We start from the raw sequence: 14,775 nt of genomic DNA on the forward strand, positions 1-14,775 counted from the left end.
AGTCTGTAACTAAAAACCCCGACATACAACAGATTGTATGAGACGGCTCCAGATGTTAGTGTTTAAAAGTCCTGTTAAAGTATTCTAGTGTATTGTAGGCCTAAGTCTACATCAACAAACGGCTTCAGGTAAATCTCAGGCTCATGTATTTGTGTTGCTGTATTAAATAAGTCTTAGTTGATTATCCATCTCTCAAGTTTGTTAACCATTTATACACCATTGTGATGAGGAGGGGGCCTGAAGCCTATCCCAGCTGTCCCACGGGACAAGCAACAGGGTACACATTGGACTGGTCACCTGTCACGGGGGTGCTATAAGCCCTCGCCTAAAAGACTTGGGGGGAAGTAGAGTGTAACATAAAGTCCCAGCTGACCAAAACACAAATCTGTGAATAGGATTGCTGAATGAGCAACAAACTATTTTCTTTTACAATTAATGTACAATATTAAAATAAGCAGGAAAAAATAAGAGGAAGCAAATGGATATAAGCTTCCTGGCTGGCCACTTGTAAAAAATAAAATGGCAGAGAACCAACAATATACAACCACAAATAAGCTCACTGAGACAGTAACACAGAACTCCACTCAAAATAGTAACAATTTTGTGTTACCTTAGTTATTAGTGAAGATACACTACTTCACAGTGTACACAGCAACAAGAACGAATAAAAAAAACCGTCAGGTGAATTCGGCTTACTTGTGGTCTCAGGTAATTACAGGAAAACACAAATAAAACAGGATGAACAACTTCTCTAATTAACTGTTGCTTGATGCATCGTGTGTGTAAAATGGTGAGTTTTTTTTTTTGTTTTTTTTTTTTTGTGAGAAATGCTGCATGTTGTGTTTCAAGTCTGCAATAACGTATTGTTGGTTTACAGTCATCGTTGTGTAACGGGTGGCACCTTCGGTTTCACAAGGCGTGTGTGTTAGGTAAGGTTAGCTAACTGGGCTAGCCCTCAGTGCAGCAGGAGGCTGTCGGTGCTGCTGCTGGTCAATGGTCTCTCCGTCCAGGCTCCATCTAGTTTGGCGTCACTTTGTCAGCAGCAGGATTAGAAATATGGCTTCCAAAGCACAGATGCCGACTCCAGAGACAGCGCTGCCCGGTCGGGCTGAGAACATCAAAGTCTCCGGTGAGTTAGTGAACCCTGTTAGCTTCAGCAGGCTAGCTTAAGTTAGCAGTGTGACATAACTTTACTGCACATCCGCGTTATGTAGCGAACAAAAAGCGACTGCTTGCTGGTTTATTTTATGTTATCATTATCTGTGGCTGACGTCTCGGGTGCTGTCATCCGTTCACGGAGAAGGCAACTTCAGTAATGAAGATGCAATTAAGTTAACCGCAAATTTAGCTGTTACTACACCTGCTACTACCCAGTTAAGAATGCCAGTATTGCGCATGCGCATCGCAGCCTGTCAATAGTGAGAATAAAAATAAAATGCACAAATATAGTATTTGTGCTTTCACTTAAGTATTTACTTATTAATTTAATACCAATACATGCAGTTAAAAATACTCCATCACAGGTTAAATTTGAACCACTGGAGTATGGAATATAGGGTTTAATTTTCTCAAGAATAACATATGTTTTTGTTTATCAAATGACCATAAATAACACGAAAATGTTTAGACTGCTGTTAAGTGGGGTAACACAAACTCATTGCCTTCACTGCATGCAGACAAACCATGCTTATGTGCACCATCATGCCTCAAAGACCCATTTTGAGCCAGGAAAACAACTTATTATTATCATATATGCAGTTTATAGATTGTTGGTCGTAAAGTAAACAATGTTTAACAGTTGTAGCTTGCTGTGCTTTTTCCTGGTTAATGATTGGTACCACCATTAAGGGTCAGTAGATAAATCTAAAAGAAGGGAAATTATTTATTCTTCAACATATTTCTAAATATGGCCAAACTGTATGGAGCTGATAGGAAGGCAACAGTTAGGCACATAACCACCCAAGGTATGCAGAAGAGCACCTCTGAAAACACAACCTTGAAGCAAATACTGAGGCTACAATTTGTACAGCCTCACCAAAATTGGACAATAGAAGATTATAAAAACATTGCCTGGTGCGCCTGCTGCAGGTTCTTGTGTGTGAGAAGAAAGATTTAAAATTCAATTCTGGTTTTAACAGGGAGCCAATGAAGAGAAGCCAAAATCGGAGAAATATGCTCTCTCTTTCTAGTCAGTACTCTAGCTGCAGCATTTTGGATCAGCTGAAGGCTTTTCAGGGAGCTCTTACAACAACCTGATTGTAATGAATTAGAAGTAATAATGCATGAATTAGCTTTTCAGCATCACTTGGAGACAAGATGTTTCTAGCAACAACATGAAAGCATGCATACATCCTGTTTTGTATCAACACTTCAGGCTGTTGATGCCAGTATAATGGTGTAGTGCACAGTCTGGACCCCACAGTACTAACTGAGCATCATTTAAACACCACACCGATGTTAGCAACTTCAGTTTATATACATCAGCACTTGTTTTTAATATTCCATACATCTGCTGATTTACTTCCCACTTTAGAAATATAATTGTCACTCCTCCATGTAAATGGCTCAAAGAAAACTGTGTGTGCATGTATATGTGTGTGTGTGTGTGTGTGTGTGAGATAGAGAGCTCTCTGTGAGCATAAACAGACCGACAGCAGCACTAAGCTGGCAGTCAGGGCAGTTGGCACCAACCTGCCCCCTCTTCACTACAAGTGAGGGCACAGAGTCTTGGCACATGATGAATAGATCTGCACTGGCACTAAACAAAAGACCTGAGACACACATATACTCACACACACAGTGAGAGACACACAGTCACTTCCTTTTTGTAGTAAGTGTGAAGGTTGTTTGGAAAAAAGACTTTTTGAGAATATTGAGTGATTTTTGGTTTCAGTGTTGAAGAGACAGAACAAGAGGAGGAATCAAATGTTTGAGTGATTATAAATGAGTTGAATTGAAATTGATTTTTTTTTTCTTTTTTGGAGTGTGTTTAATGTTTTGGTTGGGCTGGAGGGGGTTGGACTGGGGAAGGAGGATGTGGGAGTGGAGGGGTTAGCGGGGCGGGGGTCCACAACGAAAGGACGATCGGGATGGAGGGTAGGATGGGAAGGTTCAGACGGAGTGGCAGACATGCTGGAGCATCGCCAAGGCTCCTCGGGAACACTGCCACAATCGAGAGAGAGCCGAAGAAAGAGCGAGGGAGCAGAGAGGGAAGGAAAAAGCCATGCCTGCAGTCGAGAGACTTGGCAGGACTTCCCCTCCTTTGTCTGTCTGGCTCAGAGATGCAGCGCCAGAGGAAATCAAGAAACGTCCAGGCATGGTGGTGGTGATGGTGGTGGTGGATGGGGACAAGCTCTGCCTCGGCTCCGAAAAGACGCGAGAGATAAAGTATTTCCAACGGACTGAAACCCAAGCTTCTTTGAGGTCAATGGAAATCGGAAACAAAACAAGCCTTTTTCTTGTTTTCCGCGTTGGACCCATTGGACCTGACCGGGTTTCGGAGACAGAGTATAGCGTATACACAATATCTTAAAAGTCAACGTGTGATTTTAATGCTAACAAAGTCATTTATAATGCATTTGTATTTTTTGGAGCATGAACTGGACAAGGCCGGATATTCTTCAGGGAGTCCAGTTGTCACCAGAGGAAGGCCGTCCCTGTGTAGAGCATGAGGTTTGTGCAGCAATGCTTTCAGGGCTTTCAAACTCATTAGACCAGTTCTTACTATCTGGGGGAAGAGATTTCATATTTTTAAGGGAGTGGAAACACAAACAGAAACAGGTAGTGTGTTTGATAATCAGATAGAGCTCATGGAAACAAAACTGGCCAAACAGGCCAAACAGGGCCAGAAGCCTAAACAAAAGACCAAGGTGGCCACGTCTCTCCAAGGTCTTTTGGTTTGACCTTTGCGTGGTTAACAGTGAGTCAGTTTAGATTTTGTTCAGAACTATGCATTTGGGATGTTAAATCGGACTAAGTTCATTTTTGATCTTATAAACAGTACTTGTGGACTTAAATTAAGTCCTTCATTAAAAATTTCCAATTCCCACATTTAACCACAGCTTTCTTCACCTGAAGTCTCAGAATGTCTAAGGTTCAGCTTGAAGGGCACAAAAAAGTGATGGTGGTATTTTCTTTATACAACTGAGTATCCCTGAATTAATACAGTTACCAATTAGATGTAAAATTTGTCTAGTAATCAGTGTTTCACACAGACTTTCAGGTGTATTTGGCATTTTTTTCTTTATCCATCAGAAAAATGACACCATCTGTGTTCCACTGACTCTTGTTTTGAAAGTTTAGTTGTAGCTAACCCACTAGCCGGGTAGCTGTTATGGCAGTCCACAGAGACAATCTCGTCCTGCGCTGTTGGAAGTTCTCCAACTCCACGAGTTTGGACTTCATCTAGTGTTGCTAGTCCAGCTGGCCAGAACTAGTTCATATATGTGCCATTACACCGAGCTCACTGAGGCGGCAGAGCAGTTTGGTTTAACCAGCTGCAGTCCAGTGATGGTAGAGGTGGAGTTCTTCACAAAAGAAGCAGCTTTTTATGTTGATCACAAAGCACTTGGCAAATCAAATATTTGCAGATAATAAATGGTTTAACAATTCATAATTTAAGAAATCCTGTGCAGCATGAAAATGCTCTTTTATCAGGAAGCTTAGTTGCAAGGTGCATTCATAAGCTGTACAGATGCAATGCACAGACAGATACCTGCTAATTAAAAAAAAAGGAATCTCATTCACCAAAACTGAAGCACAAATTAACTGAATCATCTGTACCCATAGAAAATGAAGTAAAGCCAACATGTAAGGGCCTTAAATTACCATTTTGGTTACTGCCACCCACCCAGGAGGTGGGCACTTGGTGGTTCCAGGATGCATGGCTGGGTGTTTTGGTGTGGTTGTTGGCCCGCTCCTTTGGGGCTTGTGGTCCGGGTTGGCTCTTGGCAACCTCTAAACCTAGACTCGTCAATTGGATTGCCAGATGGTGAAGCGTGATTCATCACTCCAGAGAACATGTTTCCACTGCTCTAGAGTCCAGTGGTGGTGTGCTTTAAACCACTGCATCTGGCACTTTGCATTGCACTTGGTGATGTAAGGCTTGGATGCAGCTGCTCAGCCATGGAAACCAATTCCATGAAGCTCTCTACACACCCTTCTTGCGCTAATTTGAAGGCTACATGTAGTTTGGAGGTCTGTAGACTCTGCAGAACGTTGCTGACCTCTGTTTACTATGCACCTCAACATCTGCTGACCCCGCTCTTTCAGAAATGTTTGTAGATGCAGTCTGCATGCGTAGGTGTTTGATTTTATACATCTATGTCCGTGGAAGTGAATGGAACACCTGAATTCAGTGGTTTGAGTGGGTGAGTGTATATACACTATACTGCCACATACACTTTACATAAAAGATGGATGTAGCCCCCGATGATGCCACCAGTTGGTTAGACTCAACATTAGCATTTAGGCTGAGGCAATGTTTGAGTTTTGGAGCCCAGGTTCTATAAAAGTTCTATAAAAAATTAGGAAAAAAAAAAAGGAAACCCACACAGTTGCTATGAAGGTGGGAAAAGAATCCACAGAGCCCCAAACTGTTTTTGTAGCAGTCTGTAAACATGCTTTTTAATGCCGTGAAGTTCGGCATTTTAACATGGCTGACTCACTTTTGGAGCGAGCCCCATGTGGCCAGTTGAGGTAGTGCGCTGTTTGGTATTTCTGCATTGGCTTTACTTTATTTTTTAATGTTACCTGGGCATTACTGCTCCTACCTGACTCGTCTCAGATGTCTTAGCTGCGCTCTCACCACCCACACACACAGATGGAAAATTGTAAAAAAAAGACTAATGAAGAAGTTAATGTCATCTTCATCAACTGCTTAATACAGATGTGTTCAGACACCCAGCAGCTGGTGTGTGTGTCTTAATTAGCAGGTGTACTTGTAGGTGTAAGTAATGATTATTGCAGCTTGCTGTAATAATAATTGTGACAGGGAATTTTTCCAGGCATTTTTTTCTCAGCTGATATAAATGTATGAAGTGATATTGTGCTAATGAGGCTTTGAATAGAAGATATCATGTTTGTAAACTTGTTTATTTGCACCACGCTCTGTAAGCTGAAAGCAGCCGCTCAGTCGAAGCCAAAACACTTTTGTTGTACTTTCTTCATCTGAGGAGCTCACTGCAGCTCCATGTACATTTGCAGTAACTACTTCTGCAATTAGTGTTTGCTGGTACTCTGAGGAACTGTATTTATAGCTTCATTTTGTGTTTTGTCCTTTTTAGCTTTGAAACAAAAGATCACTGTCAGTCTTTATTTATCATTTACTTGTTTATTCCAGGAATCTAATAGGATTCACAGTTTAAAAAACAAACAATGGTGAGGTTGGTGTTCCAGCCGTTGATGAGCCCTCATGGTTCCCGGGTTGCTCCTGAACATCCTAAGCCTTTGCTTGTCATCTGACATTGTTAAACCTTGAGCAGCACTTTGAAAAGATTTAAGTGAGTGTATGTATATAAATGAGCCTGTTGGTATATTTTTGACCCTGTGTGGATTAGAGAAAATCCAAACTAATTTCAAACTTGTGCACCCAATTATTCTTTTTTTTTCATTTTCATTAAACATGCATGCTGTACAATCATTCCAGCCTGGAAAAAGAATAATTCAAAGCCCCAAATTACAATCACATTCATGTCCATGATGAGTTCATGTAAACTTGGGATCACATCTGTAAATTAGCACACCGTTAGTGCTGTGGGATTTATTTCAAATGTCAGGACATGCAGATGTTTGGGTATTTTTGGCATTAACCTGATATTAATTATGAATTATATTAAGACCTGCTTCACATTTTCACATGGCTAAGAAGTTGTCTCCATTAAAGTTTTGTTAGTGATTGGCTGGATCAACTTGGCAGCTTATGTTTATGAATAATTCCTTTTCTTCTTTCGGCTGCTCCCTTTTCGGGGTCGCTATAGTATTACCCTATCATCTTACCGTATCACTAGCATCCTCCTCTGTCACACTAACCTTCTGTCCTCCTTCATTACATCCATGAATCTTCTCTGGTCTTCCTCCTTTCCTCCTGTCCGGCAGCTCCATCCATAATCCCTTCTCTGTACATGTCCAAATCATCTCAGCCTTGCCTCTCCAACTTTGTCTCCAAACCACTGCTGTCCCTCTGCTACACTCATTTCTAATTCTGTCTATTCTGGTCACTTCCAGTGAAAATGTTAGCATCCTGTTTATGAATGATTTTTCTGTTTCTCGCATTATTTTTGCAACCAAACCTCTGCTTATGTGTAGGAAACACACCAGTCTTTCATCAGTAAATGAAGCAGCACTGAAGCTTTAAGGCAGCCTTTACTCAGCATAGTGTAGGAGTACTTTTAGCATTAAGTAAAGGGACTTTTTACAAGATAAAAGAAAACTATATCATCCCCATCATCCATCCGTGTTCTTTTGTTTATGCAGTTCAGGGATAAACTATAGCAGGGATCCTCAAATCCAGGCCTCGAGGTCCGGTGTCCTGCAGGTTTTAGATGTGTCCCTGATCCAAAACACCTGAGTCAAATATAGAAGTCATTAGCAGGACTCTGGAGAACTTGACTGCATACTGAGAAGGTAATTCAGCCTTTTGATTCAGGTGTGTTGGATCAGGGACACATCTAAAACCTGTAGGGCACCGGACCTCAAGGCCTGGATTTAAGGATCCCTGAACTATAGCAATATATCATAGATTTCTTGATTTTAATAAAAGCTTTTTACATGTTAAAGTAAACAGTCTCATATGTTACACATTAAGTATAATTTACGGCCTAATTTAGCATGCTAGATGGTAAATATTGCACAGTATCATTGCTCTACTAGCACTCAGATTTTTTCCACAGCATGTATTTAAATCATGTATGAATGCAAAGAGCCATTAGTATGACATAAAGATGTCTGGAAGATACTAACCACTCCACCAGTGCAAAGTGCGTCTAGTTTCCCTGCACCATATACTGTCTCAAGACTAATGGCTCTGAGCGATCGATATTAACCCACACCACCACTCTAACTACACTCATAGCTGTCGAGCCACTGATTCACAGGCTTGAAGAAGAAGAAGAAGAGGAGAGCTAATTCTAGAACTTGTGCTTCAACTGGTAGCAGCACAGTCTCGTAGTTCTGCTCTCCTCACTTTGTATTTGTTGTATTTTTTTGTCTCTATTCTTTTGTCTTTATCTATCTTTTATCTAAAGTATACAGTGAGTGCAGTCTCATGTTTTACTGAAACACAGTTGAATTAAAACATGTCGGACTCTAATGTGGATCTACCTGGGTTCACCCTCATACGGTCAGACAGCGATGCTAAAGCCAGTGGCAAGAAAAAAGGTGGAGGGCTGGCTTTGTCTGTCAACCAGAGATGGTGTAATCCTGCACATATCGCTGCAGGACGTGTTAGACGTGTTGTCCTGATATTGAATTATTGGGAGTTGGTATGCAGCCATATTATGTACCAAGAGAATTCAGTCATATTATAACAATACTTGTACGCATTCCACCGAAGGCAACGGCCGAAGTTCCACGGGAAGTTCTCCGTTAAACTGTTGCTAGGATACAGATTAAACATCCACAGGCACTCTTCATAATTTCAGGAGACTTCAATCATGTTTCTCTCTCCTCCCACCTGAGTGGATTCACACAGTTTGTTGACTGTCCTACCAGAGAAAATAAAACCCTTGAGCTGCTGTACGCCAGTGTCAAAGAAGCTTAAAGAGCTGCTGTCTTACCACCACTCAGCAGATCAGACCACAACTTGGTGTTTGCTGCAGACATTTTACAACCCCTGTGTGCAAATGCAACCTGCAACTAATTTCACAGTCAGGACATGGACACTTCATGCTAGTGTGGCATTGAGGGACTGCTTTGAATGCACAGATTGGAATGTGCTGCTGGAAACAGATGAGAACAGTATGGACACTGACAGACAGGTTGATTGCTTTACTGAATACGTCAGCGTCTGTAGAGACGCAGTCATACCTACAAAAACTGTGAACTGTTTCGACAATAACAAAACCCGGATCACAAGTGTCATAAAGGAAATCCTCAACCAGAAAAAGGTAGCTTTCAGAGAGGTGACAAAGAGTGGCTCAAACATGCAACATGAGCTGAAGAAGAGACTGAAAATGGCAAAAGCGGAATACAAAAGGAAGATAGAAGGAATCTACAACACAGCAACATTCGTGAGGTGTGGAGTGGAATCAGTGCCATCTCTGGCTACAACAAAAATAAGCGGCAGCTACTTTTGTGTGATGTGGAAAGAGCTGATGACCTCAACCAGTTCTTCAATAGATTTGACTCTGCAGTCACACCCACTTCCACTGCTGCTCTTCAGTCTTCTTCTTCTTCTTGTCCATCTCAAGATGTGGGAATCTTCACTGCTACTCAGTCTTCTCCTCCACAAGTGTGCTTCTCCACCACAACTACCCCCATCTCCCTGCATCTCTAATGTGGCAGCTACTCCCCCCCCACATTTGTTCCTCCACCCTTGTCTGTCACAGAGACAGGGGTCAGATTGGAGCTAGGATTGGATGGTCTGGGAACGATGCTGCCCCTGATGGTGTGTGTCCAAGGCTGCTTAAGGACTCTGTCAACCTCTCCACAGGATCTTTAACCTGGGTCTACAGCTGGGGCAGTGCTGGCACTGTGGAAGACATCCTGTATTGTACCAGTACCAAAAATAAAGTGTCCAGCTGAACTAAATGACTACAGATCAGTGGCCCTTACATCGCACATCATGAAAACCTTAGAATGGCTGACTCTATACATACTGAGACTTGAGGTCAAAGACAAACTTGATCCCCTGCAGTTTGCATACATCTACATGCTTCACCAGACCCCAGCTCATCTGGAGGAATCTGGCGCTTATGTGAGAGTATGTTCTGTGATTTTTCAAGTACTTTCAATACCTTCTAGCTCAAAGACAAGCTCACAGAGATGGGTGTAGATTCATCCTTTGTTTCCTGAATCACAAACTATTTGACAGAAAGGCCACAGTTTGTCAGGTTGGTCAAATGTGTTTTGGGGACATTAATGAGCAGCACAGGTGCTCCACAGGGGACTGTCCTGGCTCCTGGCTTTTCATACCGTATACAGCAGACAGATATAACTCTGAGTCCTGCCATATCCAGAAATACTCAGATGGCACTGCCTTTGAGGCACGTTTCAGGAATGGACAGGAATCTGAATATAGCGACTGGAATCACAAAAACCACGAAGGAAATGATATTAGATTTCCGAAGATTAAGGCTACCTCTCCAGCCTGTGAAAGTGTGTGAGGTGGACATAGAGGTTGTAACAAAATATAAATATCTAGGTTTACACCCAGATAACAAACTGGACTGGTCCCTGAATACAGATGAACTATACAAAAACACAGCCGTCTCTTTTTGTTAAGAAAACCAAGATCTCTTGGCATCTGCCGTAAAATGCTGAAGATTTTCTGTCAGTCTGAGGTGGCGAGTGTGCTGTTCTATGCTGCATTCTGCTGGGGGGGCAGCATCAGAAACAAGGATGCAGGGAGACTGGAAAAACTAGTGAGGAGAGCTGGCTCTGTAATTGGAGCCAGAATGGACATGCTGGGAGAGGTGGTGGGAAAATGCAGAAGACATCCTGAACAACTGTGATCACCCACTTTAAAACATCTTTATGGAACAAAAAAAAAAAAAACCCAGCAGTGCTGGAAGACTCTTCTCTCTCTGCTGTAAAACAGAGAGATACAGAAAATCATTTGTACCCACAGCTATCAGGTTTCTCAATTATCATACAAATAGCAGATGAGCTATGTTAGACATGAATTTCCCTCTTCATATTCTTAAACAGACAGCAGACCTTAAGATGCACACATCAAACTGTTGTTTTTAATGATTACATTACCCTTTTTATTCATATATATATATAAAGACAGGTGTGCTTGTTTTGTCCTATTGTCACAGAAGTGAAGTTTTAGCTGCTTTTTAAAGACACCAAATAGGAAACTTACAATGATCTTTTCTAGTTTATAGAGTTGATATGAAAGAAAACAATGCATGCAAGTTAAATGAATAATTGCCACCTTTTTGCCAGTTTCTGTCAGCTATGCATGTTTGCAGAATTAGCCTTTAAAGTGGCTCTACGTGTGTACTTATATTATTTTAAAAGTTCAGTTGATGCTAATCAGCTAGCTCTCTGGCTCGTGTTTTCTGAACTGCAGACTGGCTGTGTCATTGTTGTGGTGGCGCTCAGTGACCTTCAGCTACTCCTACAGTGAGTCTCCCAACCCATCACCATATGGACTCCATCTACACCATCTTGGACTGCAGCTGGCGGTGGCAGTCTTTCTTTTGCACCTCGAGTTAGAGGATCAACTGGATCACGTGCCGATACTCTGAGACCACTGAGGCTTCAGAGCAGAACGAGGGCTACTGCTGCCAGCTGCAGTCAAAGATTGTGGAGTTGGTGACCAAGCGCTGCCACAATGGCAACCTGGCGAGCTATGAAATCCAAGACAAGATGAGCTTGGGCTATTTGTTAGCTGCAACTGAACTTTCAAAAGAAAACACATATAGCCTACACTTTGCTAGTTTTGTTAGCCCACACGTTTCCTTTAATAAGACATATAATTTAATTCTGAATGTGTTAACTTTCCCTCTAATTCATTCATTTATTTTGTACATCTTATTGTAAGACAACATATCTGAATCTTAAAGAAAACCCCCCAGAAAAGTAAATTCATTTTTTCTCTGTCCTGTGGTGCTATATATCCATCTAGACTGTTTTAGAGGGAGTTTTTGAAAAACTGTGACCAAAAACCAAGGTACATATCAAAAATGTATTTGGTGTAGTTTATGGTGTACTCAATGATAACTAAACCTGCAGTTAGCCAAGTGTTAAGACTACTGCAAATAATCCTAAATTACTAACCAACGGTTATTTAACACAATCACTCAGAAAAAGTGGTGCAATTCTCACACTTTAGAATAACATTAATCATGTGTTCTGATTTGGTGGATGTCCTTTGACTTTAAATATAATTCATATTTATAAATAAATCCTACACCTGCCACAGTCTGGTAGACAGTCGGTGCAGAGCAGCAAAAGAAAAGAAAATGTGTTGAAAGGTAAAATGAGAGAATTATTGCAAATCATAATGCAACTTAATAATTGTTTTTTTTTTCTCCATTATCTTGTTTTAATAATTGCTAGAAGGCAAAATTGTAATTGAAATTAAAATTTGATTAAACGCCCAGCGCTGCTAAAGCTAAATCATGAATATTGATTAATGGTAATAAAATAATTAAAGTAATAACTAAAACATTGGTTAAAAAAGGAAAGCAGCACTTTTAACACAGGCACGCTGAGGCAGACCTAAGACACAAAGTAAAAGGAAAATACACTACAGAAACTTGAAGCTTTGATACCCATAGATGGTTAGATAGATCGTTTGTAACATCTTTAATTTGCATCTGATTTGAAATTTTAAACATATCACATGGACTTTTGCTCCAGAAGCACAGAGGGCAGGGAACATAAAAAGATGCCTTTACACAGGGTGAAAGGAATAGGCAATATACAATATAGATGATATCCATCGGGGCTTACTATACAATAGGACACAGCTGGGATCAGTACACAGGTGAAAGCAAACAAACACAGGTAAAATGAATGAGGGCAGAGCAGGTAATCCCAAAGCCAAACAAACAGGAAGCAATACTAGAGCAGGCACCATAGAAACAAAACAGGAAGTCACCTAGAGAATGAGGACTAGGCATGAGGACTAACACTAATCAAGATGTCAGAGACAGGGGAACAAATAGGGACAAACAAACAGACACACAGAGAAGACAGAGGGAGGCGAGACACTTAGGAACCCAGAAAATAAGAACTCATTCATGAGAAATAGAAGAATGAGTAACAAATCAAAACAGGAACCCAAAACTCAACAAAGACAGCGCAGTAACCTGGGACCATGACAAATTCAACGCCTGCACAATCATCTGGGGAAACACTAACCTCTAAAATGTAATACTTTCCTCAGGATACACAGGGGAGTACAACAATCTTGTATTAAAAATAAGTGAGTATACGGGTTCCTTGTCATGTCCAGTATATCTGTGAGCCGCAGAACAATAAGGATAACGCTGATGCTTGTAATGATGGGTGGTAATAAAAAATGATGACTGCAATCAGAGCAGCTGATTGAGGGGCTGAGATAGAGTGACAGAGAGAAATACTGTAGCAGGGGGAAATAAATGGAAAGAGAGATACGGGTGAAGGAGGGAGATGTAAAGAGAGGATGTAAGAAAGGGGGAGCAGGAGGAAGATGAAGAAACCAGGCAATCAGAGAAAGACGAAGGTGGGGGGAGGTTACTTTGTAGATTTAATTGCAGTGCAGTAGAAGCAATCTTTTCTCTGTGCGTGCGTGCGTGCGTGTGTGTGTTAGTGTAGACTCACCAATCTCCCCAAGCTAGACATTAGCTGCAGTGCTTCATTTATCACTGTCAAGTCTAGAGCTCCGGGGGGGAGGAGACGGGGTTCTTCATGAACATGGGCAATACCATTTTTTTCTTTTTTCCATTTGGTATGATACCAATATTTCTTGTTACAATTTTATTGATACAGATACAAATCATTTCTTAAGTGGATATATAAATTTTCATAAATGGTAGTCATTTTGTAGCAATTACAAGAAGACCATCTGACCAATACTGGCCATTAATAACACATTTATTACAATAATTGGAAATTATTGCCATGAAATTTTGTACAGACACTCTTCAGACAAGAAATAAAACTTTACTGGTCTCCTAACTTTTCCTGTAGCACCACCATCAAGTTTTGTGTAGGCATGTAAGTAACTTGAGTAACCTCACGTTTCATCTAGCGCTGCCAGCATGTTTGAAACGGCGGACTTACTTGAGTAATGCATGTATTCAGACAGGGCAGTACTGTCTTAAATTAAAGACAGTAACTTGTTCACATATAGTAGTGTGCATAAGTCTTGAGCCACACCTCATTTCTTTAAATTTTGCGATTAAAATGGGAGATTGATGCAGTGATTTATTGAAACATGCAAGCATAAATGACCGTATATAAGGCAAAAGCAGAGTTTGTACCTTTTTTGTAATTTCTTTAAGTAGTCTTCGGGAATAGTTCTCCAGGCTTGTTGAAGGACATTACAAAGCTTTTCTTTGGGTGCTGGCTGCTATTTGTCCCATTCTCTGTCAAGATGATCCCACACAGCTTCAGTAATATTTGGGCTCTGGTTTAGGCCAATCCATGACTGATAGTGTTCCATTGTGTATTTTTCCTACCCAGGTACCCTTTTACTGCCTTGGCAGTGTATTTGGGATCATTGCCATTCTGAAAAATGAAGCTGCTGCAAATCAGATGCTTTCCAGATGGTAACTGCATGGTGGATCAGAATCTGCTTTCTGCTTTCAGAATTCAGTAATCAACACCACTGGATGAAAGGCAGCCCCAAACAATGGCAGAGCCTTCACTGTGTATTATGGATGGTTGTAGACTCTTACTGTTGTACCTCTCTCCTGACCTCTGTACATATTGACCATGATTTGAACCACAAATGTTAAATTTGGATTCATCGCTCCATGAGACCTATTGCCACTGAATTCCAGTCCAGTTCTGCCTTTTCTCTGTTTCCCTTAGTTAAAAATGGCTTCTTGACAGCCACCCTTCTCCTGAGGCCATTTCTAATGAGGCTTCAGTGAACAGTAGATGGATCAGCTGAAG

At 41.1% G+C, this 14,775-nt stretch overlaps 1 protein-coding gene across 2 annotated transcripts in view; it reads left to right on the plus strand.

Annotated features, from left to right (window-relative positions):
- The first annotated feature begins 915 nt into the window (after positions 1 to 915).
- msraa (methionine sulfoxide reductase Aa) overlaps positions 916 to 14,775 on the plus strand; it is a 51,324-nt gene continuing 37,464 nt past the window's right edge. Inside the window, exon 1 of one of the 2 annotated variants that reach the window (XM_030722370.1) lies at positions 916 to 1,129. In XM_030722370.1, the coding sequence (XP_030578230.1) occupies positions 994 to 1,129 (136 nt within the window). In that variant the 5' untranslated portion in view covers positions 916 to 993. Of the gene's footprint in view, positions 1,130 to 3,602; positions 3,673 to 14,775 lie in introns of those variants that run through there. The other variant, XM_030722371.1, reaches the window with a different exon arrangement.

The sequence above is a fragment of the Archocentrus centrarchus genome, chromosome 24 (genome assembly GCF_007364275.1).
Source record: "Archocentrus centrarchus isolate MPI-CPG fArcCen1 chromosome 24, fArcCen1, whole genome shotgun sequence".
NCBI lineage: Eukaryota > Metazoa > Chordata > Actinopteri > Cichliformes > Cichlidae > Archocentrus > Archocentrus centrarchus.